The sequence below is a fragment of the Ceratotherium simum genome, chromosome 25 (assembly GCF_057802395.1).
Source record: "Ceratotherium simum simum isolate JZ-2026a chromosome 25, ASM5780239v1, whole genome shotgun sequence".
Classification (NCBI taxonomy): Eukaryota; Metazoa; Chordata; class Mammalia; order Perissodactyla; family Rhinocerotidae; genus Ceratotherium; species Ceratotherium simum.
Window position 1 is genome coordinate 9,284,457 of NC_141924.1, and position 27,598 is coordinate 9,312,054.

Consider the following 27,598-nt stretch of genomic DNA (forward strand, 5'->3'; position numbering starts at 1 on the left):
TACCAGCCTTGTCAATAAAGTTACGTGAACGTTAACCCTTTCGGAAAAGCTGAGACTGCTAGGCCGCAAGGCATTAAGGGAATTGTAGTCTCCATGGGAGCTCGCGGCTGAACGCCGCCCTGTGGTCTCCCCGAGAAAGAGCCAGAAGCCGAACAGGGAGGGCGAAGAGGCAGCGGGCGGAGGTGCTGTGGAGCGCGGTGCATCACGGGACTGGTAGTTCGAAAGCGCGCTGCTGCCGCGCCCGCGCTGGAGAACTGGACTACCATGCCCGACAGGCCACGCGCGCGGGGGAAGGGAAGCCGGCCTGAGCCTTGAACAAATCAAATCAAAGGAAAGAAACTGCCGGCTTTCAAAATCCTCCTCCTCCGCCATCATCCGCCGCCGTGCGGAGAGCAGGTGGTGTCGGAGGCAGAGGCGAGTGGCGAGAGCCGCCGGGAGAGCTGACGGACGAGCGGGCTGGGCATCGGGACCGCTGGACTCGGAGGCGGCTACCCCGACCTGACCTGACCCGGACCCTAAATCAGTCCCCGCCCCGCCGGGCGAACGCGCGCGCTCGTGTCGCCCCACGCGGTGGCGCCGCCGCTTGTTCACGGTAGGGTCGGGGTCTCTTTCCTTTGCCCGTCACCTGCCTGGGATGGGGGCGGGGGCGGCGCCGCCCTGGAACTGGGCGAGGGAGGCGTGGCGCCCCTGAGCGCCTTCTGCGCGCTCCCGGCCTTCTCCCCTGAGCCTTCGACGGCCCAGTACGGAGCGGGTGGGAGTGGGGGTACTGGGGGGCTCTGGCCCCTGTCACAAGCAGGGAAACTAAGGATTAGAGAGGGCGTCTCGGTCGCCCGGGCCGCCCAGCCCCAGCTGCCAGCAGTGGCGTCTCCTGTTAGCGTCGGTGTCAACTAGGGGCGGTGCGCGTCCGCCGGGGCTCCCAGATGGGCCTCGCGCTGCCCGTCTGTCATTTGCCGCCCGCACTCGCGCGTTGCTGCCTCGCCGCCGCCTGCCAAGGGGCCCACCCCCGCGGAGGGCCTGGGATCGGCGTGAGTCACTGCGAACGCTTCGCAGGAGCCATGGGTGTGCGCCTAAGGAAGCCTGCGACGCTTCTGCCAAGAAGGGAGAGGACTGTGTGTACCGTTTGTCTTTGCTCTGCCGCTGACCCTTTGCAAACCTTGGACAAATCAATTCACCTCTCTGTGCTTCGATTTCTTAGTCTTTAAAGTGGATCGTGTGTGTGTGTGTACTGGTCTGAGGAATGGGCCCCACTCCAGCTGAGAGGTTCTGTGTTCCTATTCCATCAGAGGCCCCGCCACCATTTTTCTAGCCTCAAATTGTCCCATCGCTTAACTGCAAGAGGTGGTGGGGTTTCAGGCTAATTTTTATTCAGTTTCAGCGCGTCATTCTTGGAGTACCTTCTAAATGCCAGGCCTTATGTGGCAGATAGAGTGATCCTGTAAAAACACAACGTCAGATCACGTCTGTCCTCTGCTAGAAACGCTCCAGTGGCTCTCCTTGTCACTCACAGTAAAAACCATGGTTCTTAAAATGGTCTTTGTGACTTAGTCCTCTTGTTAATTCTCTTTTCTCATCTCTTGCCTCCTTTCCCCATCCCTCTCTGGGCTCCAGCCCCCCTGGCCTCCTTGCATTACCTCTAAACCACCCCCATCCCCCACAACAGCATTTGCATTTGCTGTTCCCTTTGCAAGAATGTTCTTCCTCCGGATATCTGCATGGCCCAATCCCTGATATCTGTCAAGTTTTTGTTTCTTTCTTAATAATAACTTCTCTAACTATTCTACTTTAAATTGCAACCCCTCCAAGAAATTTCTTACTGCCTTCCTTCCTTGTTTGTTTTTCTTCTTATCACTGGCTAAGATACTAAATATCTTGTTTAGAACATATGTTTGAAGAGGGCAGGGTTTTTGTGTTATTCACTGCTGTACTCCTGCTACCTGGAACAATGTCCAGCATACAGTAGTACTCAATAAATGTTTGTTAAATGAGTGAATGGACGTCTCCTTACCTAGAAGAATAATTCATGCATATTGCTAAAGACGTATAGACAGACAAACCAGGGTGGTGAGGATTCAGGTAAGGAGAAGGGAGTGGGAACCTGGCTGTTTGAGCCCAGAGGAAGCCTGCGGGAGTAGGAGGGTGGGGAGCTATCACAACTGTATCTTGATGAGTAGATTCGGGGATTAGGCATTCTGGATAAGAAGTCATCTCGGTGGGCACCTCCTGGTTCTGTCCCTGTATCAGTCTTTCTTGGTCTCTGTTGATCACCTGCCATTTCCTCTTTGGGAAAACTGAGTGGTCCTTTCTTCCAGTCTGCTGAGCTCCAGGCTGGAAGCTCCTTTTTCCAGCAGCTCTGCCCCTGGTCTATTGTGATGGTGACTGTTGTGATGTAGAGATCTCAGGTCTCCTAGGAGCCCTTGAGGTCTGGCTGCCATGCGCTGCCCAGTCTCCTGGCCAGGGTTGAAACCAGACGTGCAGTGGGCTGACCCCTGGGCCCCACCCCCGGAGTCATGTCAGCGTGGGTGGTGGGGCATTCTCTGGGATGGACGACCTGGATCCCGTAGCCATCTATGTCCTGTTTGAGGAATGGGACCCTCAAACAGAGAGCAGTCAAGATGATCAGACAGGTGTGTGCTTGAGGCAGACTCTTTGCAGCTGTGGGCCTGGGACTCAGGTGCTGTTCACTGGGGGCCCAGGAACTGGGCAACTTTACATGGCTTTGCTAGGTGTCCCAGCTGGCGCAGTTGGCAGAGGAGGACGTGTAGTGAAATTGTAACTCTTCAGAGGCTAAACATGATTTTTCTGCTTTCTTGCTACCTTCTCCACCTTTCTAGACTGTTCCTTCTCTAATGCTGTTTTCATTTCTACCAGTGGTTTAGCTCTTGGGGTCTCCATAGCAGGAGGAGGTGGGTCAGGCTGATGTCTTATCCTGCCTTTCCCAACCAGGGGGCCCCAGGAGACTCCTCTGTTTTGTTTTGTTTTTTGGTGAAGAAAATTAGCCCTGAGCTAACATCTGATGCCAATCCTCCTCTTTTTGCTGAGGAAGACAGGCCCTGGGCCAACATCTGTGCCCATCTTCTTCTACTTTATATGGGATGCCGCCACAGCATGGCTTGACAAGCAGTCCGTCGGTGCGTGTGAGATCCGAACCTGCAAAGCCTGGGCCGCCGAAGTGGAGTGCATGCACTTAACCGCTATGCCATGGGGCCGGCCCGACTCCTCTCTTTTAATGAAACTTTGGCCTCCTCAGTTTGCAGATTGCGGGAGGAGCCTACGAACGTGGCCAACATGGCCTCTGAAGACATTGCAAAGCTGGCAGAGACGCTAGCCAAAACCCAGGTGGCCGGGGGACAGCTGAGTTTCAAAGGCAAGAGCCTCAAGCTCAACACTGCAGAAGATGGTGAGTTCCTGCGGGGGCTGGCCCCGGGAAGGAAAGGGAGTGCGAGAATGAGCACTTAGTCTAATGCTCATGAGGCTCTTTGAGCTACCTTACATGACGTTATTTGTCCTAGCAGCTCTGTGAGGTATCATTGGGCCTATCTAACAGTGAGGCTCAAAGATGGTTTGCCCATGAGCACACACAGGCTTCCCTGCCAGTCTTCTTATAATTTTTTTTTTTTTTAATTTATTTTTCCCCCAAAGCCCCAGTAGATAGTTGTATGTCATAGCTGCACATCCCTCTAGTTGCTGTATGTGGGACGCGGCCTCAGCATGGCCGGAGAAGCGGTGCGTCAGTGCACGCCCGGGATCCGAATCCCGGGCTCCCAGTAGCAGAGCGCACGCACTTAACCGCTAAGCCACGGGGCTGGCCCCCTGCCAGTCTTCTTGTTTGTGGTGGGCATCCCTGCCGGTGACAGGTCAGGCTGGCAGGTGGGAAGGGCCCCTTTATCTCTTGGAGGGGATGGTAGGCAATGAGGGACTACAGTTAGCGGCAGTCCCAACATATAGCCCCTGACTTCTTACTTCAGATCCACCCCTACCTACACCCCTATGATCCCAAGCTGCTCTGGGAATACCTGTCGCCTTCCCCAGGGCTGAGGCCTTCATGGAGCCTCATGTTGTTAAAACAGCAACCCAGGCTCTCTTGGGAGGTTCTGGTCCATGCAACTGGGTGCCCCTGGGAGAGGGATGGATGCTCTTGTCTGTATACCGGCACCAGAACTGGAGAGAGCTAGAAACCAGAATGCAGACCCCGTCTTTCCATCCCTGGCCAATGCATGGCTGGCACTGATCACCTCTGAATAATCTCCTGGCATCTGGAAGTGAGGGCACCTACATCAGTGCTTATAAGGCCTCTTGAGGTTCTGGCCCAATCGGGGAAACTGGTCTGGACTTGCCTGGTTCTCTTGGTGTGTAGGCAGGCTTGTTCCCCTCTGCTGCGTCAGAGACTGCTCGAGTCCTTGGGTTGCTGGGAGTGTGGTGATGCATGTTCCTAACGTCTCTACAGGGCATTAAAACTTAGAGTTCCTCCCTGTGCTTTTATCACTCTTGATCCTTGCATTATCCCTGAGGGAGGGAGGTAGAAATGATTCTGTTTTATAAATAAAGAAAAAGAACTTCTGAGACTTAACTTGCCCAAGGTCGTACAGCTGGTAAACAGCAGAGCCAGGATTTTAACAGAGGTACAGCTGAAGCCCTGTTCCTGTGCTTCTCAGTAGACATTCAGCTCAGTTCAGTAAGCATGAATTTGCTTTTTTTTTTTTTTTTTTGGTGAGGAAGATTGGCCCTGAGCTAATGTCTGTTGCTAATCTTCCTCTTTTTGCTTGAGGAAGATTGTCGCTGAGCTAATATCTGTGCCAGTCTTCCTCTATTTTGTATGTGGGATGCTGCCACAGCATGGCTTGATGAGCAGTGTGTATGTCCGTGCCGGGGATCTGAACCCACGAACCCCAGGCCACAAAAGTGGAGCGCGTGAACTTAACCACTATGCCACTGGGCCAGCCCCATGAATTTGCAAAATGGGGATGACACCTACGTCAAGGGTTTTTGTGAGGATAAATTGAGATACTATTTATATGGCATTTAACACTCTGAGACAGTGTTCAATGAGTAGCCTTTAATAGCACATTCATTAAATAAATCCCCATTTTGCAGATTGGAAAATTGAGGCTCAGGGAGGTGATATGACTTGCCTAAGGGCACAGCTGTAAGTAGTGGAGCTGGGATTAGAGCTCAGGTTTGGCCCTAAAGTCTGTGCAGATACCCACTTCACCAGCACAGGCTGGCTGTGCCTCCTCTCGTTTTATAGGTCACCAGGGATGCCCAGCTCACAGCCCCAGCCCCTGAGAAGCTCCTAACCTGGAATAGGAATGAGGTACCCAAATAAGTAACAGGAGGCAGGGGTGAAACATGCTCCGAGAGACGTGAAGAGAAGCTCTGGGAAGTAAGGTGGGGGAAAGGGATCACTCTTACCTTAGGAGGGCACAGGAAGTTTCCCTGGATGAGGTGGTGTTTGAACTGTCCTTGAAGAAGATTTGAAGGAGAAAGGGCACTGCAGGCAGGGAGAAGCACGTGAGTTAGGCACAGGAGCTGAGACACATAGGGTGGGCTTGGGAGAAAAGAAAGCAGACTCCCCGAGGGAGCCCAGGGCAGAGGCCCTTGAATGCTGCGCTGAGGAGCCTGGCGGCCTAATTATGGGCCCAGAAAGGGACTCCATCTTGGCTGGGAGTGAGCTGGCGTGGTCTGGGGAGGCCAAAGGCCTGTGCGAGGAGGCCATGAAGCTGATGATTAGAACAAGGCCCTTTTCTCTCCCCAGTAAGTCATTTTAAGGACCAAAGAGAGGCCTTTCTGCTTTACATGGCAGAGTAATAAACACCTGGAACTTGTTACTTTGTGGGGTGGTAGAGGCTGAAAAGAGAAATCCCTGCCGCACAGCCTCAGGACAGTGGGTTATTCAGGGCTGGTTGGGGCCCATCCCTAACCTGTTTTTAAGTTACGTTTAGCTCTATTTGGATTGAAAACCAAGTGAGAGAGGCTGTGACCTCCACCCTCTGCTGTCCCTGTTCTTCCCGTTTGGGTGCTTTTCCTTCCAGGCTCGCTCTGTGCTTGTGACTCTCCCCAGGGCTGAACCTGTGGGAAGCGCAGTACCTATGTATCTCTGTGCTTATGGCACTTAGACAGCAGAGGTTAAGTCTTCCCTTGGGGCCCTGGCTTCTCTGTCACCTTGCTTTTAAGGGCTACATAAGCATTCCCTTGAGCAGCCTCCTCTCTCCTCAGTGACCTGGCCAGTCCTGGGATGTTAGAGGGAGCTCTCTTTTGGAGCAGGTCTTCCAAAGGGTGAAGGGTCATCCCAGCCCTTGCCCTGGGTGCCAGCTGCAGAGGATGCCTGGGCAACTGGAAGTTGGAGCTCCAGAGTGGTCACCCGGGAGGGGGGATGGGGGAGGGGCTTCTCTGGGGGGGAGGTGCTGCCTAAAGTCCATGGTTGTGCACAGAAGCCAGGGTTTGGGGAGGAGCACATAGGTTCAGTTTTGGAACACCAGTCCAAAAGCCCGACTCTGCTGTTTTCCCTGAACTCCTGGGCAGAGTTGCTTCATTCCTTGAAACCTCAGCTTCCCCTTCTAGAAAGTGGTGGCTTATACCTGTCTAGCCTTCCTTGTCGTGAAATGGAAAATCAATGCTGGTCTCCACTTTTAGCTGTGTGACCTTAGTAGGCATTTACTTACCCTCTCTGTGTCTCAATTTACCCAACTGTAAAATAGACGTAACAGTAACTACTTTATTAGATGCGGTGGAGAATGTTAAGTGCTTATCTCTGGGTGATGTGACAAGCAGAGGCAAAGAGAGTCCCTTTCCTCACGGAGATCGTGACCCAGTGAGGAACATGGTGTTAATAAAGTTTCCATGTAATGATCAGGCAATTGTTCAGATGAGTGTAAAATTGTCACAGGCTGCACATGAGAGATCGGGGGCTGGGAAACCTGTGGAGTAGAGATTTGACCTGGTTGGAGGTTAGCAAGGGATTCTGAGGAAGTGCTGCTGCAGCAGAGGGGAGAGGGAGAAAGATGTGCACAAAGGCCCCTGGCTTGGGCAGCTTCTTAGGGAGCCCTTACATGTTGCAAGTCACAAGCCTTCTGAAAACCCTTCTGTGGTCTTTGTAGCCTAGAAGGTCAAGTTCACCTTTTATTTCCCATACACATCTCCATCTCTTCCCTACCACATCACCCCACTCCGTCCTGTGCCAGCCGCACTAGAATTGTTTCATGTAGCCTGTGTGTTTTTATTCAGATCGTAGTATTAATACATGCTCCTTATAGATTACAGAAACATTGAAAGAAGGAAAAAAATATATCTGCACACAGCTCACGCATGTAACTACTGTTAATTTTAGTGCATTTCTTTCCAGTCTTTTTTTTTCCCTTAAATGTAGCTGCATTCCTTTTTTTTGTTTGTTCTTTTAATAATTGGGATCATACTTACAGATACTTTAAAAGCTGCTTTGTAACCTGATACATTGAGAATATATTGAGCATATGATGGAAGAACTCAGAGTCGCCCATAATCTTACCACCTAGAGATACCTGCTTTATTTATTATTTGGTTTCTATCCTAGACCCTGTCGTGTGTGTGTGCGCGCGCGTGTGCACGCGAATACATATAACACTTTAGAAGTATGATCAGACCAAACCCCATTGGATAATCTCATTTTTCACTTATCACTATAACATGAATGTTTTCCAAGTCAAGTAAACACCTGCGTCACCATTTATCATGATATTAGTGTAACTGTTTGTATAATGTACCCCAGTGAATTAAACCTATCCTCTGTTGGTAGACGTTTTGTTTGTTTGGAATTTTTCATCATAATAAAACAATACAGTAACGAGCATCCCACACATGAATCATTTAACACTGAAAGCCTTCGTGCTGTCATGCCTGCTGGCCCTCTGATTTGGGTTCCATTTCCTTGCTTGGCCTGGTGCACCCTCCGTTCTGGGAGGCTCCACACACACCACCCACAAGGTGCCCCAAGCAGCCAGTTTCTCTTTTCCCTCGGCTCTCAAGCCTTTCGTACGTGCCTTGTTTTAACACTCACGACGGAGAAATTGTCTGTGTAGCCGTGTCCCCTGCTAGACTGTGAGCCTGTCTGGTTCTCCTTTGTAAGCCAGGGCCTGGCACACAGTGGGTACACCATCGCCATCGGAGTTGTGAGGGACAAGGTGCTGGCTGAGCTCTCTCCTGCCTCAGCTGTTCGTGACTCCAAGAGTCTAAGGTTTTGTTCTTTGGTCCCCGGGCAGCCAAGGATGTGATTAAAGAGATTGAAGACTTTGACGGCTTAGAGGCTCTGCGCCTGGAGGGCAACACGGTGGGTGTGGAAGCAGCCAGGGTCATCGCCAAGGCCTTGGAGAAGAAGTCTGAGTTGAAGGTGAGATATTCAGGGCGAGCAGGCCCAGACTGGTTGGGGACAAGCTTCCGCTCACACTATCACAGCCCCTACCTGTTTCCAGACCCCCTCGGGCCCTTGCCTTGTTGGTGGTCACCACCAATAGCTCCTCTTGCTCTGGCCTCCCTGGAGCATACAGCACTGGCCAGAGCCCCTCTCTCCACGTGATGTGTCCATTCGGGTCCTCCAGTAACAGACGCTGAAATGGTGTTAGGAATGTAAGAGGTGTATCAGGTACCATGTGTGAAAGATAAAGGGAGAAGCAGGGAACTGGCCAGGGAGAGCCTTCAGCTCGCGATGCAGATCTGGCACCTGTGAGGAGGGAAGGGCGCAGAATTGGGCAGTGAGAGCCTCGGGCTGAGGCTGTTCTGACAAATGCTCAGCCTGCCCATTGAGGAGCTCCAGAGCAAAGATTGCCCAGTACAGAGGAGTCTTGTGTTGGGCAGAGATGCCCAGGCCTCCGCTTAGATGTTGTGGCGGACTGGGAAGGTGCTGCAGCCAGAAGCAGCTGGTTGACTGCACTCCTCATGGCTGAATGGCAGGTTCCTTCTTAAAGGTTAGATCCAAGTGGTGCCCCTCTTTGGTCGACACAAAGATTCTTCTAGTGTGTCCCAGAGTGGGTTCCACGGACACCACTCCTTCAAGATCCTCTGTGAGAAAGGTGGAGTATCGCGTTCAAAACGTCAGGAGGATGTCACTGCATGCTCCCTTTCCTAGACTCCCAGTGCATATGAGCGTATTAAAGCCTCGGAAGAGTCATGAGACTTGAAAAAAGAGTAACTTCCTCGCTGCTGGATCCTGTATTGTTTACTCTTCTATTCCTCTGCCACTCAAAATCATGTCACATGTTGCTGCAGCCCACACCGTGTGGGAAACAGGTGTTGGAAAGGAGCACTGGGTCAGGAGTCTGGTGGCTTGGTCCTACCACTGCCTTCCCATGGAACCAGGGGCCAGTCTCCTCCCTCTCAGCCTGATTTCCCTTCTGGAAAACCAGAGGGTTGGACAAATCAGGGGTTTTCCTAACACTTCTCCTGAGCCACCATGGCCCTTGGGGGCCTCCAGGTCCCCCCAGCTTCAGCCAGAGCTGGTCCAGCCCAAATTAAGTGTTGTAGTGCTTGGTGGTCCAAGTCCACAAGGATGAGGTGCTGCCTGCAGGCCGCCTCTAAGGGTCTTAGCTAACTCTTCTTTTCTTCCTCCTTCCGAAGCGATGCCACTGGAGTGACATGTTCACGGGGAGGCTGCGGTCCGAGATCCCACCAGCCCTGGTAAGTGAACAAGGCTGCTGCTCCCCTCCCCTGGGCACAGGGTCCCCTTTGGCAATCCCCAGGACTTTTTCTCACACTTTGTTCACCCTCTGGGTGACTGAGATGCTGAAATGAATGTCAGGCAAGCACAGCATCCGCCCTGTGTCCTGCCGGGTAGGTGGGAGTCAGGGACCCTGTGCGACAGGGAGGCCCAGTGATTCACTGGGTTCATTCTTGAGCTGTGTGGATTGGCCCCACTGTGGATTTTGCTCCCTAAATGGTTACTTGTCTTGTCCTGGCACTTTCCTCCCCTGCACCATGAGGTTCTGCTCCCTCACAACCTCAGTCTGCACGCAGCCCGCTGTGGCCACCCCATCTCCCTCCAGCCCCTCACTTGCTCCATACCACTATTTTTTTTTTTTTTTGAGGAAGATCGGCCCTGAGCTAACGTCTGCCAATCCTCCTCTTTTTGCTGAGGCAGACTGGCCCTGGGCTAACATCCTTGCCCATCTTCCTCCACTTTATATGGGACGCCGCCACAGCATGGCCTGACAAGCGGTGCGTCGGTGTGCGCCCGGGATCCGAACCGGCGAGCCCCGGGCCGCTGCAGTGGAGTGCGCGCACTTAACCGCTTGTGCCACCGGGCCGGCCCCTCCATACCACTATTTTTGCTTTGATTCTCATCATGGGTGGCTTCCTTCTGCCTCCATTTCCCCATTGCTGGTGCTCAGTTGGCTTGAGTCAAGTTCCCAGCCACGCACGGCATGTGTGTCTGTGGGTGTGTGTGTGTGACAGAACAGAACAGAACACGGCTTGCCTGGGCCTCAAGGGAAGGAGGCAGAGCTGGCAATGAGCAGCCTCTCAGTGTGTCCTCCTAGCACGAGGCCTAGCACACGGGGTCCCCTCAGGGTTCTCGGTCAGTTATTGGTGTGATCGTCCATGTTACTGAGGCCCTCACCCTGGTTGTGCTGGGGCTGCCTTCTCAGGCCTCCGTTCATCTAGCCAGCACTAGGGTTTCTGAGACGCCCGTGCACCACCCTCATTTCTCATGCACCTCAGTCCAGCAAACAACTAAGGGTCATCCAGGCTGTGCCCTAATGGGGACCCTGGAGTGAGTGCTCTCTGGGTAGGGGATCGAGGAAGCCCTCAGAGAGTTGGTCAGGTTAGTTACCAGCCAGCCTCAAAGGGTGAACAAGAACCAGGTGAGGCTAGGGTTTAGAATGCAGGTTAAGTAAATTCATTTGGGTGACTGTAAGTAAAAGGATTTCAAGTTAGAAAAGAGGGTGAAGAAAACTTAGTTGTTGGGTTCTAGCTGTGGGCCTCCGTGCACATTATTTAACCTAAGTTTTAGCATTTAATTTCCTCAAACTTTGAGGGAGGTATTCTTATTCCCACATTACTAGTGAGAATAATGCATCTCAGAATGGGGATGAGAGAATTGGGGTTGGGGAAAGGCATGAAGTGCAGGGAAGGTGGAGTGGGCACAGAGGGTTTGAGCAGCTCTGGCCGCTTGAGGCTGGAGGTCAGGTGGGGCCCCGTAACCGGGGGCTGGGCCTTCTCCTGCAGGCGAGGGAGCCAGAGACTGGCCCCCACTGTTGATTCAGCATGGGGAGGACAGAGGAAACTGTCTCAGCTGCCCTGTCCGTGGTGCAGGTGAGGGCAGTGTCTCCTCTCCCCGCTCCTCCCGCCGTGAGCCACCCGCCCCATCTACGCCCAGCTCCGTTTCTGCCCCCAGTCCGGCGGAGCCTCCTCTCCTCTCCCATTTCTCCTGGGGGACTGTAGGTATCCCCAGCCCAGTAAGTTCCCAGGAGAGCTCAGCATCTTCTTGCCACATCTGATCCTGGGCTGTGGCGTGGAGATGTGCATCTGCCTAGTCACCGCCAGAAACTCTGGTGCCTCCCTCTCTCCTACACATCCAGTGAATCCCCAGCTTCTGCAGGTCTCCCACCCTCTGTGAGGTCTGCGGAACCGACTTGAGGCTCGGTTTCCTTTCCTTTGTCTCCGACAACACCAGCCAGCCAGCATCCTCCTCTGTTGCCTGGATTACTGTCTCTCACTCCTGGGTGGGCACTCAGCCTCCAGCCTCCTTCTGCCCGTCAGTCTGCTCTCCTCAGGGTTGGGGGATATGTCTTCCCTGTCCCTCATCCCCCTGAAAGCCTATTGCCCTCAGGCTCAAGTTCACAGTTCTTGGCTTGGCGTTCAAGACTCTTGCCTGATTTGACTCCTTGCTTCCCTTCTAGCCAAATCCCACTTTCCTTCCAGCCTCAACCTCTTCTGGAGTCTACCAACTGCTTGCCCCAGGCACATGCATGCTGCTTCATTCTGCCTCTCTCTGCTCATGATTTTACTGCTGGCTGGAATCTTCTCATATTTGATTGTCTGATTCTCATCCAGACTGAGATCAAGTGCCACCTCCTACAGGAAGCCTTCCCTGACCCCACCCAATGTACACCAGGAGCCATGCCCCAGCTGAATTAGAGCCCTCTGCAGGGTTTCTGGTCCTGAGTATATAACACAGTTCTGTACTGAAATAGTCTATGTCTCTCCCAGTTCTGCACTAGCCAGGGTGCCCCCTGAGGGCAGGGCCTGGCATAGGAGCAGCACCTGGTAGGTGTCTGAAATTGACGTGAGCTTCCTCTGTGTCCAGATCTCACTAGGGGAGGGACTCATCACAGCCGGGGCCCAGCTGGTAGAACTGGACCTAAGTGACAATGCATTCGGACCTGATGGTGTGCGAGGCTTCGAGGCCCTGCTCAAGAGCTCCGCCTGCTTCACCCTGCACGAACTGAAGCTCAACAATTGTGGCATGGGCATTGGTGGCGGCAAGGTGGGTGTAGTGGCCCCTTCCCCCACGTCCCCATTGTCTCTCACCCTCCTTCCCAGCCCAGTCCCTTGCTACATTTACATTTGTCTGAAGTATATGTCCTTGACTACCCACTGTCTGGGCTGGTTGGCCTGTTGTTTTTCTTTTGAAAGGAGAAAGGCCTCAAAGGCAGCAGCCTGTGGCCAGTGGGGAGAAGAGATGGAGTTCAGGAAGATGCGGTTGCCAGGCAACCATCTCCAGTTCTTATGTTGCCTTGGCAACATGGAGGCAGTGTTGCATACATACTCTGACCTACTGGCTTTGTAAAATGCGGGGCTTGGAGCATCCCAAGACTTGCTGTACCCTCAGAACAACTGGCAGAGCTACATGAGGCCTGGAATTTGTGCGTGAGGAGGGAGCCCACGTCACAGCTCACCTTTGTTCCCGGACAGGGCCTTGTTCCGCCGTCTCTGTTGTCCTGCCAGCAAGTCAGGCTGGTCAGTGTAGAAAGGAGGCTCTTTTCTTCCCAGAGCCTGCACCAAGGGAGGCCAGCGCTGTTTATTCTCTTCTTCGTCCAACCTGTGTCTTTTAGGCCTAGATTCTAGAAAGGCTAAGATCCAGTCTGCTTTCCTGTCCCCCTTCCTCTCCTCATCTTCTGACCAAAAGGAGAAAGGGGCTGGGACACAGGAACTGCTAGCGACTGGGGACATCTCTGTGCTTTACCTTAACTTTCCCACCCCAGTTGTTCAGATAACTAGACTTGGGCTGAGAGATCTTGGGTCGAGTGCCCCAGGTGACATAGCTAGTGGGGGACTGATGTGGGATTTAAACCTGGGTCCATGCGGCTCTGTCAGAGCAGCAAGATGAACCTGTGTGATGCTCACAGTGCCACAGGCTGAGGAGCCGGAGTGGCCTCCCTGCAGAGGAGGAGAGAGGTGGGAAGGAGAGCAGGGGCACGCTCCCATGTCCGTGTCAGCCAGCCCTCCCCCAGGCTGATTGGGCAATAAGCTGTGTGTATGTGAAGGCATAAAACAGGTCCAGCGCAACCTGGAGTACGATGTGCTGGGAGAGCCAGAGTCCTGTTTGTAAACCGCCTCAGTTTTCCATCCGTCTCATCTCCGCCATGTGGCAGTCCTGGGGAACTGAGGCTCTCCGAGCTTCCCCGGTTGGCTGGTGGTCGTCTGGCCTCGCCCTTGCCTGGAGTGGAGGTTTGAACCCTCGGGCCAGGGGCCTCCCGGACAGACCAGCACCACTTCAGAATCTGACTGGTAGTTGTCTGTCACCTCCCTCACCACTGATTTGGTAAGACCTTTGGGTGCTGGCCTTCTGAGCTGCACCTCCTGGGAGCTGCAGGCACCGGGTCCTGGGTGTATAACCAAAGCCTCCAGCTCCTTTGGAATCCATGCCCTCCAGCCAGAACATATTAACATGGCCCGTGGGCCACGCACCATGGGAATAGGAGCCCAGAGGATTCAGATGGGAGTGAGATGTGGCCCTATGTTCCGCCACCACCTGGAGTCACACCCTTATGTTCCCCCAAGGACAGAGAGCTGTGTGCATTCAGACTGATCCGCCTGCCAGTCACAGCTCCACTGGGTATTTGCTGTGGGACCTTGGCCGATTCACTTACCTCTCTGAGCCTCAGCTTTCTTGTTTGTAGAGAGGCTGATACCGCCTGCGCCTCAGGCTCGTTTTGCGGTTAAAATGAGAAGGTGTGAAGGTCCCTTTGCTGCGAGTGCCCAGGATCTATAAGATGCTCTATGAATGTTATTTCTGTCCTGCTGCACTTCTTGTGAATCTTTTATATCTTATTTTCCATTGTCTCTCCAATTCCCACCGACCAACCAACATTTTTGAACACTTGCTCTGTGGTGTCACCAGGGCAGAAGCTACGTCCTGGCACCACACCAAGGACAGGACAAACTGGGTCTTAGGCTTTTACCCCCAGCAGCTGAGACTCTGCTGTGTGGCTGGCCTCGGCACAGGTGTGTATCAGATGGGTGCGGCAGGGCCTTGGTCTCCTTGACCAGCTCCCCTTAGGCATTGGGGACTGTGGCAGAGACGCCAGAAGATTTGGGTTCTGGTCAAGGGTCTGCCACTTGCTTAGCGACCACAGGAAAGTTTCTGTCCCTCTCTGAACCTGAGTTTCTTCAGCTGGAAAGTGGGAATCATGATGGTCCCCACCTGATAGAGGGCTTATGACAGTAAAGTGAGCTGTGAAACCCCTTCCCTGGGACCTGTCTTAAAGTTGGCCACTCAGTTAGTGCCTCCCTTCCTTCTGGGCCTTGATCTCCCCTTCTCTAACATGAGGCCAAACTCCACAGGGTGGTGGGACGCACAAATGAGGTGGCAGCTGTAAAAGCCCTTTGTAAACTGTAAGGTGCTGGGCATGTGTGAGCTGTGACCATTGTGCTTTTGGACAGTTCTTTGTCCCTGTATCCACCACCAGTGGGTGGCGTGGGATGTTGAAGACCAGTGCCTCCTGCCTTAGGCCTGGGCTCCTGGCCATTTCCCCCACAGATCCTGGCAGCTGCTCTGACTGAGTGTCACCGGAAATCCAGTGCCCAAGGCAAGCCGCTGGCCCTCAAGGTCTTTGTGGCTGGCAGAAACCGCCTGGAGAACGATGGAGCCACTGCCTTGGCAGAAGCTTTTGGGGTGAGTGGTTTCTGCCCATCCTGCCCCACCGTGCACTGAAGCTGGCTAAGCTTAGCAGGCCAACAGACCTGGGTGTGCATCCCAGCTCTGGAACTTAGCTGAGAGACCTGGGGTGAGTCGCCCTCCCTCTCTGAGCCTGCTAGCTCCTCTTAGAGTGGGGCAGAGTTCCTGTCACGCGTATCTGGAAAGTTGCGTGACCCACCCCCGCAGGTGAATTGGCGGTGGCTCCTGGGAGCACTGTCTGAGAAGATTGTGAGGCTGCTTGGAGCAGGGAGTGATGTCTGCAAGGCTCAGGAACGGGGGTGGTGGTGTCAGAGCAGTGTGAGTGCTGACCACAGCCTGGCATGGTGTTGGCCTGGGCAGGGACCCCTGAGGGTCAGAGTCCCGTCTAGTGGGCAGGGCACAGAGATGGAAACGATCAGACTTGCCCTTGAGACAGGGAGATAGGAGCAGCGGCCCCGGTGCTGGGATGAAGCACGCTCGGGATGAAGCACGCTCGGGATGAAGCACGCTCGGGTGTCGTTACCGCCCCCTCCCCTTCACTCTCCTCCCCACTCCCAGCTGCCCCCCACCTCCTCCCAGGACACTGCTGAGTCCCTGCTGGTGAGCTCTGTGAGAGGGCTGTGCCTGCCCCCTGGGGCTGAGAACTGTGGGATTTGTTGCTCTCCTCTTGTTTTTTTTTTTTTTTTTTGTGAGGAACATCAGCCCTGAGCTAACATCCATGCCAATCCTCCTCTTATTTTTTTGCTGAGGAAGACCTGCCCTGAGCTAACATATATTGCCAATCCTCCTTTTTTTTTTTTCCCCCTTTTTCTCCCCAAAGGCCCAGTAGATAGTTGTATGTCATAGTTGCACATCCTGCTAGTTGCTGTATGTGGGACACGGCCTCGGCATGGCCGGAGAAGCGGTGCATCTGTGCGTGCCCGGGATCCGAACCCCGGCCGCCAGCAGCGGAGCGTGCGCACTCAACTGCTAAGCCACGGTCCGGCCGCAGTCCCCCTCCTCTTAACTTAAATGTTTTCTTTGGCAAACAGTATTCTAGCAGCATTAACTGTACTCACGCCAGAGCAGCGTCCCCCACGGTCCTGCCACTTAAGGTGGTCCACCTGCTGAAGGTCACTTGCCTCCAGCAGAGGGGGCACATTGCAGGGAGAAGTGCCTTGTGTCTTAGTGGACCCCTGGCTGCAGGGGAGCTCCTGCCCCCTCCTCTGGAGCTGGGGGACCCATGTTACCATCCTCGTGACCATCGTGATGTTACAGGTTATGGCTTCGCAGCACCCCTTCCCTCCACGTGCTGGGCCTTCAGCAGCTGTCGTCTAGTGCTCTTAGAATGGGGGTCTTAACTTGGGGTCTGTGGGATACCACTAGTCTATGGATAGAATTCGGGGAGTCTTTAAACATGTATGGGGGAAAATTGCATGCTAATTATCACTAACATAGCTAAAGTGTAGTATTACTTTCAATTGTGAATAGAGACAATAGACCTCAGCATTTTTAGAAATTTCTGTGACTTTGTTACCGATAGAAATCACAGATATGTTCATGTCAAGTTATAGCTGTTACAGATGTATAGAAATATTTATCTTTCTCTCACATCACGGTTACGGCAATGGTAGACCTGCCCCTAGGTCTCGTTATTCAGTGCCGTAATAAGAAGTTACATCTATTACTACAGCACACGTTTGGGGGTTTTTCTAAATATTTTGATAAGTGTCTTCCAATTGAATTGGTTTCCTTTGTTATCCTATATAATTTATCTTAAAATTTAAAAACATTCTGAGGAGAGAGCCCAGGGGCTTTACCTGACTGCCTGAAGGGCCCGTGGCACAGAAAATATGTAGAAGCCCTGACTGGTAATGTGCCTCACTTGGCCTGCCTGTATTTATTTGTGAACGCCCCATGCTGTGCTGGGCGCCCCAGGACAACAGAAGGTGCCTGGGTACAGAGTTATACCGGGCCTGTCCTCCACCCCAGGTAGCAGTGGAGATCGGGATGTGGGCCTCTCCGGGAGAGCTTGGGGGCTGATGGGGTGTGGACAAGAAAAGGTGGCTTTGATGCTCCAGGATGATGACCACCGTGATAGAATAGGGACAGGGTGCTCTGGGGGCACATAGGAAGAGTACTAGACAGTGCCTGGGGGAATCCAGGAAGCCTTCCTGGGGGAGAAAGCATCCACAATGAGAGCTGTAGAATGCATAGGAGTGAGCCTGTCGAGAAAATGCCAACAAATAAGGAAACCAACTCTTCCAGGTGGAGAGAATGAGGTGCCAAAAGGCCAGATGAAAAAGGGCTAGGTGGGTTAGGAGAGACTCTCCTTACCCCCAAAAAAAGGGCGTGACCGCCAGTCATACTGTATAGATAGGGCGGGAGTGCCCCAAGAGAGAAAGGCCAAGTGGAGCTGCATTCTGCAGAGAAGGGCCATGGCCGACTATGGGGCCAGAGCCCAGGATCCCCACAGTGCAGAGGACACCAGACTAAGGAACCTGTGTTCAGAGCTGCGTGACCCTGGGCAAGTCACTTAGCCTCTCTGATCCCTATTCTTCTCTACCTGGTGGAGATTCTAATCCCAGGTAGGTCTCCCTCATGAGGTGGTGGAGAGGGTCAGATGCAGCCGTGCCCAGAACCCCAAAACATCCACGGACAAGCCCCTGCCCGTGCTGCCATCCCACCTGCTGGATGTCACTGGCCCTGGGCTGGCCCCTGGCACTCGGGGGTCCACCTCTCTGCCCTCTCCCTCCTGCCCCTCACAGATCATCGGGACTCTGGAGGAGGTCCACATGCCACAGAATGGGATCAATCACCCTGGCGTTACCGCCCTGGCCCAGGCTTTTGCCATCAACCCCCTGCTGCGGGTCATCAACCTAAACGACAACACCTTCACCGAGAAGGGCGCTGTGGCCATGGCCAAGGTGAGGCGGGCCCCGTAGGCAGGGTCTGGCTGCTGCCTTTGCAGTGAACCCTTTGGCGGGTGGCTGCTCTGCCCCACTCCCTGCCTGTGTGGTGTGCACCCCTTGGGTCCAACCCCTGTGAAAGTGTCCAGCACAAGGCGTATCTCACCAGCTCACTGTGTCCTTCTTGGGCAGCTCTGAGTGTCCGCACCGCCCTCATCCTGAGCTGCTTCCGTGTAGCCCCAGCCGTTGGTGCTGGTTTTGTTCTCAGAGGCTACACGGAAAGCTGCTCCAGCCTGAGTAGTTAACCTCATTGATTCTTTCTCCAGCTGTTGATTGAGCCCCTGTCTAGTGCCCGGCCTTGTACCAAGTGTGGGCCACGCAGAGTTGAGTCAAAGACTCCGCTTTTGAGGAGCCCCTAGTTCGAAGAGGGAAGGGTGTGGCTAATGGGTGACAGTGCAGGGCCGTGAACATAGTCGCTGGCTGAGGTTCAGGCCTGTGGGTGGGAGGGCTCTCAGGGCTCCATGACCCGACAGAAGGTTAGTCCTGCTGCTGTGGGGTGTTAGCAGAGATGTGTGCAAGTGTTGGGGAGCACAAAGGAAGTTCAAATCAGACTTAGGGCAGGCTTCCTGGATGAGGCAACATTTTGGCTAAGTTGTACAGGACAAGTGGACTTCTTTGGACAAAGAGGGTGGGAGGGGTGTTTCAGGCAAAGGGATCAGCAGCATGTGGGAAGGCCCAGAGATGGGAGGGGGCCTTGCTCGATTGGTCCTGGTTTGAAGTGACCAGGGTTCAAGGTGTGTTTGGGGGCTGGAGGAGGCAGAGAGTGGGAGGCAGGACCCTGTGGCCTTGCTGACTCCTTGAGGCTGTCTCCTATAATAGGGAGCCATGGAGGGTTTAAGCAGGGGCGTGATGTGGTTAGATTTGTGCTTCGGGGAAAAGGGTTCTAGCTGTGACACGGGAATGGGGTGGAGGGGGTTTAGCCAGAGGTCGGGAGGCCAGTGGGGGGATGACGAGAACTGACGAGGTGCTGAGGAGGCCAGGCTGGGTACAGAAGAGGACAGGGTGTGGTGGCTGGTACAGGGTGTACCGTCAGCTCGCGGAGCGCTGGGGTGAGGCTGGCAGCCTCACCCTGGCCCTCGCCTCCTTGCAGACCCTGAAGTCCTTGCGGCAGGTGGAGGTGATCAACTTCGGGGACTGCCTGGTGCGCTCCAAGGGCGCCGTTGCCATCGCAGATGCCGTCCGCGGGGGCCTGCCTAAGCTGAAGGTGCCGGCCCGGCTGCTGCCCTCTTCGCTCCGGGGTCTAGGCTTCCCCCACATGCGGGGGTAGCCGCCATGGGTGGTAGAGGCGGTGTGTGTGGGGGGTGGCAGGGGGTCTGGTCTTCAAAGGCGGGTGGGGCTGGGTTCATAGCCCAGTTCTTTCACATCCCTGCCTCTCTGATTTTCTTTCTGCAAGTCTCGTCACCTCTCTGAGCCACAGTTTCTTCATTTTTAAAATGGGAGGAGGGGAGCGACGTAGGTCGGTATAGTATAGTGCAAGTAAACACACTGAGTAGCTGGCCTGTCGCTGGGGAAATGGCATTATTTTTGTCGTTAGTGTTACTCTGCCCAGCTGGAGGACAGAGCCTGCCTTACCCTCTGTGGGAAATGGAGGTTTCAGAGTAGGCCCTCTTAATTTTAGGAGCTGAACTTGTCATTCTGTGAAATCAAGAGAGATGCTGCTCTGGCCGTTGCCGAGGCCGTGGCGGACAAGGCTGAGCTGGAGAAACTGGACCTCAATGGTAACAGGGGTGGTGGCCTTGGCACAGGCCTGCAGGGCGGGCCCTGGTGCCCGTCCTGACCCTCTGTTCCCTCCCCCATGAGCAGGCAACACCCTGGGAGAAGAAGGCTGTGAGCAGCTCCAGGAGGTGCTGGATGGCTTCAACATGGCCAAGGTGCTGGCGTCCCTCAGGTAGGAACTCCAGGTCATGGCCCATTTGTTTCTACTTTTGTTTATTCTAAAAACATTGGTTGAGCCCTTGCTATGTGTGAGTTGCTGTGCTGGACATTAGGGGTGTGGGAATAAGACAGTCAAGGTTTCTGACTCACGGGACCTCACTGTAGTGGGCGGGGGATCAGGAAACGAGACAGAATAATTCAGTTATTGTACTTTCAGCAAAAGGACAGATAAGGGGCTGAGAATGGTCACCCTGTAGAGCGGGTGAGGTGGGGAGGCCTCTGAAGGGACGACCGTTGATCTGATGCTGCCAGGTAAGGGGGGGTAGTGGTGAGGCCAGGGTAGCGATGCAGGTGGCTCAGGATTGTTCTTAAAATCAGTCACTGTTGGCGCCGGCCCTGTGGCTTAGCGGTTAAGTGCGTGCGCTCCGCTGCTGGCGGCCTGGGTTCGGATCCCGGGCGCGCACCGACGCACTGCTTCTCCGGGCATGCTGAGGCCGCGTCCCAGATACAGCAACTAGAAGGATGTGCAGCTATGACATACAACTATCTACTGGGGCTTTGGGGGAAAAAATAAATAAATAAAATTAAAAAATTAAAAAATAAATTGAAAAAACAAAAAAAATCAGTCAGTGTTGGAGACTGACTCTAGAAAGGAGGAGATTGATGAAAGAGAGCTAGAGATTCCTGGATTTGCAGAGCCCACATGGAGGCAGGCATGGGTGGAGGGCTGCCTCCTCCACGTGGACAAGAGTTGGTTCGGGGCATCAGCACCCATCTCCCTCGCCCCTCTAATATCTGTGTCGGCTTCATTCACTTGTCAGATCCTCCGTTGTGTCCCCTCAGCACTAGGCCCTGTGCTGCTACTAGGAACTGGGGGCTCAAAGATGAGCCTCTTGAGCTCCTGGGGAAATGGAACAGCCTTCCTCAGGGGGCAGGGAAAGTCCCACCTCTCCCCACCAACCATAGCTTCCTGTGGTCAGTGAGATGTGGGTGGCATGGTCCTGGGCATCTCAGCTTGGGCAGTATTGTTGCCAAGCTCTGGGCCCCAGCTGTGACATACAGTTATCTTCTTTTTCTCTGTCTCACCAGTGAGACAGTGCGTTCCTTTGGGACAGGGATGAGATCTGGTTCTTCCTTGTCTGCAGAATAGGCCTCCCTGGGTGATGAGAAATGAATGATGGGCTCCCCGGTGACCCAGGTGTCCCCACCCTGGGAGCCTCTGCTCCGCCTGCCCGCCTGGGGTCTATGGGCTCACAGAGCCGGGCCTTGAAGCCAGCATGGGCCCCTGGGCAGGGAGGGTTTGCTTTAGCAAACTCACCTTCTGCAGTGATGATGAGGGTGAGGATGATGAGGAGGAAGAGGAGGAGGAGGAGGAGGAAGGAGAAGAGGATGAGGAGGAGGAGGAAGAAGATGAAGAAGAGGAAGAGGAGGAGGAGGAGGAAGAAGAGCCACAGCAGCAAGAGCAAGGAGAGGAGTCAACCACACCATCAAGGAAGATTCTGGACCCTAACAGTGGGGTGAGTTCCTTGTTTGTCAGGATCAGAGCCCTGGTCCCCTGATCGTGTCATCTTAAGACACCTTCGGGGGGTGATACGTGTGGAAGCCACTTAAGCACAGTGGCCACAAACTATTTTTGATTGCGTGCTCCTCTGAGTAAAAAAAGAAAATCATCCCAATGTACTTATATTTATAAGTCAAGTATAGGGCCAGCCCCGTGGCTTAGCGGTTAAGTGTGCGTGCTCTACTACTGGCGGCCTGGGTTCGGATCCCAGGCGCGCACCGATGCACCGCTTCTCCAGCCATGCTGAGTCTGAGTCCCACATACAGCAACTAGAAGGATGTGCAACTATGACATACAACTATCTACTGGGGCTTTGGGGGGGGTGGAATATATATATGTTTATATATATATATATAAGTCAGTATAGATGTGTTTATTCATTTATGAATTGCAACATGATTATAACGCATATAATGCTGCTGCATTGTGTATATTATAAAACATATGTAAGTATTTCTAAAAGAATAAGGTAAAAAAAAAAACCATAAATAGAAATTATTTTTTCTACCCATCTTGGTGACTGGGTAGGGACAGCCCGGCATTCCAGAGACTGGCTAGGACCGTGACCCAGCTTGGTCATTTGGTGTCCCTTGAGCCTCCAGGCCGGGAGGCTGGTGGAATTAGGGCTGCCTCGTCTATTCCCTCATAGGTTCCCAAATAAAGCTTCTGGAGAACTTTGGGTTGGACAAGGACCCCCACACTCATGCTGAGTTTGGCTTCTTTTCCAGTTTCGTAGAAGCAGTTCAATAAATGGCATGGTGGTGTTAGTTTTTCTGTAGGTGTCTCTGATGCTCACTAGCCGTGCTTATCCAGGCTAAGTCTCTAGTTCCTAGTGGGGTCCGCTTTAGCCCTCACATAACCTCTTGAGTCATTTCTGGAGCACTGCATGTCATGGTGAGGATCCATTTGACTGCGCCAGCTCTCGGAGTCCCAGGGAGATGACTTGCCCCTAGCCCAGAGGCTCCTGTCCTAGGAGCCAGCCAGGGCCAGCATCTGTGGGCCCTCCACCCTGTGGGGAACTGCATTTGAGTAGGAGGAAGAATTCTAGACTCTGAGCCTTCACTGGCTAGAGTGAGGGGCGCATGTTCTGGGTGAGGGGTCTGGGTTTGGACCTCTACAAAACTGCCTGTGCTGCCCATCCCTTAGGAACCAGCTCCCGTGCTGTCCTCCCCGCCTCCTGTAGACGTCTCCACCTTCCTGGCTTTCCCCTCTCCGGAGAAGCTGCTGCGCCTCGGGCCCAAGAGTTCTGTGCTGATAGCCCAACAGGTACCAGAGCTTCCGACTCCACCCCTGCCTGCGCGTAGCTGCTGGAGCTGCCAGAGTGAAGGGACGAGCAGCACGGGGCTGGGAGGGGACTCTGTCAGCTTGGGGTGCGGGTGTGCTCCCAGGTGGCTTTTTTCTAATACATAGAGATGTAAATGAGTGTGACCAGCCCGCCCACCTCCGGTGGTTGTGGATGACTGCACCCACTGCGAACACGCTTGGGCTGCGTGGAGGGGCACACTGACTGCCCCCATGACACCTGGAATGAGGGGGTTCTCCCAGGATGCTCCCGGCACACCCACCCAGGCTTCGCTCTGCACGTCCTGTAGGGCCAGCTGCTTCTGGAATAGCCGTCCTGCCCAGGGCACCTGTGTCGGTCACGTGCTTGTGGGCTCTTGCTCCAGCCTCACTTGTTAGTTAGTTCATTCATTCATTCATTCGCTCATTCAGTCTGAGATGGTTGTCGAGCACCTCCTGTCTGCCGGGCACTGTTCTGAGTCCTTGGCAATGATTTTATTTAATCCTCTTGGTGACCTGAGATGTAGACGTGTTGCCCTTGTTTTACAGATGGAAAAACTGAGGCTCAAAGAGGTTAAATGATAAATACAGAGAAATAAAGCAGGCTGCTCCCAGAGCTGGCTGGGCGGTGGCCAGTTTCCTTTATGTTTATTTTTTTTAATTAATTAATTAATTTTTTTGTGAGGAAGATCAGCCCTGAGCTAACATCCGATGCCAATCCTCCTCTTTTTGCCGAGGAAGACCGGCCCTAGGCTGACATCCGTGCCCATCTTCCTCTACTTTGTATGGGACGCTGTTACAGCATGGCTTGACAAGCATTGTGTCGGTGCACGCCCGAGATCTGAACCTGCGATCTCATGAGAACCTTTCTTCTCATGCCGTTTACCCCGAGAGGGGATGTAGCACTTAAGCAATCCACTGTGTCTGGACATTCACATTGTTTCCACTTTTCTGTGTTCTCATTGAAGTCGAGGTAAGCTTCCTTATGTTCTGGATTTTTTTTTCAGGTTAGATTATGAGAAGGGGATTACTGGGTCCCAGGGAGAATGGTTTGTAACGCTTATTCTCTCATTCTTTCTGTGCTGCACACCTTCTGTGGGCCAGGCCTGTGCCTGGCTCTGAGGGGACAGCATGGGGCGAGGCAGGACCTGTCATTGCCCACCAGAGGCCCGTGTCTTGCCAAGGCCTCTATCCATGGTGTGCCAAAGCCCTGGTGCCCTGGCCTCTGGTGACCAGCCATTGTCTTCTGTGTCCTCAGACTGACACATCTGACCCGGAGAAAGTGGTCTCCGCCTTCCTGAAGGTGTCGTCTGTGTTCAAGGATGAAGCCACCGTGAGGACGGCGGTGCAGGATGCAGTAGGTAACGTGGGGAGGGTGGGGTGTGGATGGCTCAGGCTCCAGGGCTCAGATGATGTTTATAGTGGCCGGAACCCCTCTGCTACCGTGCTGATGTGTGAACTGCTCTCTGACCCCTCCTACCTGTTTTTTTTGTGTGTGTGTGTGTGTGAGGAAGACCAGCCCTGAGCTAACATCCATTGCCAATCCTCCTCTTTTTGCTGAGGAAGATTGGCCCTGGGCTAACATCTGTGCCCATCTACCTTTACTTTATATGGGACGCCACCACAGCACGGCCTGACAAGCAGTGTGTTGGTGCACACCCGGAATCCAAACCCAGGCTGCCAGCAGCGGAGCGCACGCACTTAACCGCTACACCACAGGGCCTGCCCCCTGAAGCCCGTTTTAGTGGGTGAGGCAGGACAGGGAAGGACCGAGGTGTCACAGCCCGTAGGTCGAGCCCTTTTCTAGTGCTGACTGTCCCCTCAGTCTGGTACCTGTGCCCATGTCCTACCTCCTGTGTTCACCTCCTGATGAGGGCAGGAGCAGGACCCAGCCTGTGTGCAGGGGCCGTGCGCCCTTTGGCCTGTGACCAGCCCTTTGCCACAACAAGCACTCTGCCCCATGCTGCTTCTGCCTTGCAGATGCCTTGATGAAGAAGGCCTTCAGCTCATCCTCCTTCAACTCCAACGCCTTCCTCACCAGGCTCCTCATCCACATGGGTTTGCTCAAGGTGCGGCTGGAAGGAGGGGAGGGAGGAAGTGCACTAGAGGTTGCCCTGGCCCGCCCACTAACCCCATCCCACACCTGGACTCCCCTGGGGCCCCTCACCCACACCGTCCCTGGGCCTAGGCCTGCTTAAGCAGATTCAGTTTTTGTGATGGGATTCAGCTTGATCCTGGCCATGGAGCTCTCAGCAGGGGCTGAATGGTGGAGACCTAGGGCCCCCCGGGTGACCTCGAAGCTCACCCTGCCTTCTGCTCTGTGTGTTCCTCTTGCAGAGTGAAGACAAGATCAAGGCCATTGCCAACCTGTATGGCCCTCTGATGGCGCTCAACCACATGGTACAGCAGGACTACTTCCCCAAGGCCCTCGCACCCCTGCTGCTGGCATTCGTGACCAAGTGAGTGCGCCCTTGTTGGCTCACGTGGCAGGCTTCCCTGGCCTGTCACTCAGGCTTATCAGAGGCCCTCACGCCTCCCGGGCTCTTGGCATCCATGTTTGGGTCTCACCGCCTGTGAGGCCTCCTCCCCTGTGCCCAGCTGAGGACACGGGGCTCAGGGACAGTGTCTTTCCGTGAGACAGACAGAGGACGTGTAATGGCCCCCACTTTTGAGATGAGGAAACATGCACTGGGTCAGTTAAGGAGTTTGCTCATGGTCACACTGCTCATGGAGGTCCTGCACTCAGCGATATCTCTAGGAGCAGTTCTGGGACATTCCCATCAGCAATCTAGGCCAAGGGGTCCTGGTCACGCCGGTCTTCTGCAGCCACAGGCCCTCCCCTGGGGACGCCAAATGCTCAGAGACATGGAGACCTGGAGGGTCCTGGGGCACAGTTGGGTACTGGCCACAGTCGTGTAACGAGGAGCCTCCAGACCCTGGGGCCCACCAGTGATGAGTTGGGATGCTCGTGCCCTGTGTGGCCCCCAGCCGACCTCTGGCCTTTCTCAGGCCTCTGTCTCCCCGTTTGCCCAACTGAGTGACATACATGCCCCGTTTCCCTCAGCTCCTGGCCAAATGGTCTGGGATCCCAAGGCCAGCCTGGACCGGGTAAGGTGTCCGTGGGCTGTGGGTCCTGGTTGTACCCTACACTCGCTCATGCCCCCCGGCATCTTGCGTTAGTTTCTTCCTCTGCAGTGAGACGGATGATTTTGATGACAACAGTGGTCAGCCCATTACTTATGAGGGCCCAGGTGGGACTCCAGTGGCCTAGTCTTACGTGTCCACTAGTGGCTGCTGAGGGTTCCCTGGCCCTGTGCCCACTGGAAGGGCCCTTGGAGAGGCTGTCTGGTGGAGAGCAGAGGCCTAGGTTCCTGACTGGGCAGGCCTGCATTCCGGCCAGCCCTGGGCCATGTGGCCTTGGGAGCACTGCCTGCTTCTCTGAGCCTCATACACACCCCACCCCTATCCCTACCCTACCCTTGATATGCAGAAGGTGGGGGCTGACATCTCCCTTGCCAAAGTTATTGTGAGAATTACAAAAATTGAGTCTGGCACATTTCTAGCCTCAAAAATGGCCCCCACCCCTCTTCGCAGTTGGGAGATGGGCCCTGCTGTAGCTTGAGTTCCCCAGACCCCTGCGGTGTCTGCCTCGCCCACTGACCCTTCTTTCCCCGCAGGCCCAACGGCGCCCTGGAATCCTGTTCCTTTGCCCGCCACAGTCTGCTGCAGACGCTGTATAAGGTCTAGATGCGAAGCGGCCTCTCCCCATCCCTTGGCCTGGACCAGTGACTTGGGAAGGGACTCGGATGAATGACTCTGGCCATAGGCAGGGAGGGTCTTTGTCACGTGTGTCGTGTCAGTCCCCCGAGTATGTCTGTCGGTGTGGTGCTTGTGCAGGTGTGTGCTTCCTGTCGGCGTTTGAGTTTTTAATGTCTCTCTGCGGACCTGGCCCTGGTCCCTCTGGAGGGGAGCTGGCCCCCAGGTGAAAGGGCTGCGAGCTGCTCTGCCATTAAACTCCCTGCCATCTGAGGGCACTCCGCTGATCTGTGCCTCAGGCTCGAGGTCCTGGTGGCTGTCCCCACCCACCTTGCCTGCCTTACCCTCCTGGGCTGCACCAAAGCCTGGGGCGTTGCTGTCCGTGTGCTGTCCCCACTGTGTAGTGGCTGGCCTGTTTCCTGCTCCACCTGCGGCCGCTCACTTGGTGGCTGCTTCCTGTCACCAAGCCCTGGTCTGCAGCCACCACTATCCTTGCTGTCCCCACCGTTCATCCCTGCTGTGCTGACTCCTCAGCCTGAGGGGCAGAGACTGCCGCAGGTGGGGCCGTGGAGTGGCGCCCACACTGTGGGCAGGAAGAGAAGCCAGTGGGCAGACACTGAAGGGTCTTGGAGCTGGACTTGCCTGCCATGGCGCTGGCTCTGGACCCAGTGGGGCCGTCCTCTGGCTGCTGAGATGTCTGTGACTGGTCTGGGGGCCAAGCTGGAGGGGGCATCTTGGCAGGTCCAAACCTGTTCTCCAGTCTGGGGGTGGGGCACGGCCCACCGGTACCTGAGCTGCATCTCGGGTGCTCTTACAGGACTTGGGCAGGGGCAGGTGGGGACTGGACTGGGCTGCAGGTGCCCCGCCATGCCCTGTGCTTTCCCCTTCGTGCTCTGTGTGTGTCTGGGCTGTGCCCAGGACTTCACAAATAAAGTCGTGTGTGGCAGCAGTGGAGACTGAGAAACCTTTCACCCAAAGTGGTCCGTTCTTGGGGCCTTAGAGCCCGAAGTCCCAGCTCAGGGTTGGCATGGTGGCCCAGCCCCAGTCTGTAAGGGGCAGTCCCTCTTGCAGAAGAGCCCCCATGCCAACCTTGTA

General features: G+C 54.5%; 1 protein-coding gene across 4 annotated transcripts; it reads left to right on the top strand.

The window, feature by feature from the left end:
* Positions 1 to 363: 363 nt before the first annotated feature.
* RANGAP1 (Ran GTPase activating protein 1) lies at positions 364 to 27,452 on the top strand. Of its 4 annotated transcripts, none has more exons than XM_014793245.2 (16): positions 365 to 592; positions 3,248 to 3,397; positions 8,232 to 8,359; positions 9,583 to 9,642; positions 12,269 to 12,448; positions 14,945 to 15,079; positions 17,830 to 17,988; positions 19,121 to 19,234; positions 19,649 to 19,748; positions 19,834 to 19,918; positions 21,233 to 21,422; positions 22,613 to 22,732; positions 24,006 to 24,108; positions 24,728 to 24,816; positions 25,085 to 25,206; positions 26,425 to 27,452. In XM_014793245.2, the coding sequence occupies exons 2-16, from the start codon at positions 3,286 to 3,288 to the stop codon at positions 26,492 to 26,494; spliced, it is 1,767 nt and encodes a 588-aa protein (XP_014648731.2). In that variant the 5' UTR covers positions 365 to 592; positions 3,248 to 3,285; the 3' UTR covers positions 26,495 to 27,452. The 4 variants fall into 4 exon arrangements, with proteins under 4 accessions (XP_087304991.1, XP_014648731.2, XP_014648729.2 ...); XM_014793243.2 differs by lacking the exon at positions 365 to 592 and adding an exon at positions 2,522 to 2,624; XM_087448865.1 differs by lacking the exon at positions 22,613 to 22,732 and having other exon boundaries at positions 364 to 592.
* The last annotated feature ends 146 nt before the right edge of the window (positions 27,453 to 27,598 follow it).

Coding starts and splice junctions, on each gene's coding strand:
- RANGAP1 (XM_014793243.2), top strand. CDS start 2,540: ATGGACGACCTGGATCCCGTAGCCATCTATGTCCTGTTTGAGGAATGG. Junction 8,360..9,582: donor AGAAGAAGTCTGAGTTGAAG/GTGAGATATTCA, acceptor CTCCTTCCGAAG/CGATGCCACTGGAGTGACAT. Junction 19,919..21,232: donor AAGGTGCTGGCGTCCCTCAG/GTAGGAACTCCA, acceptor CACCTTCTGCAG/TGATGATGAGGGTGAGGATG.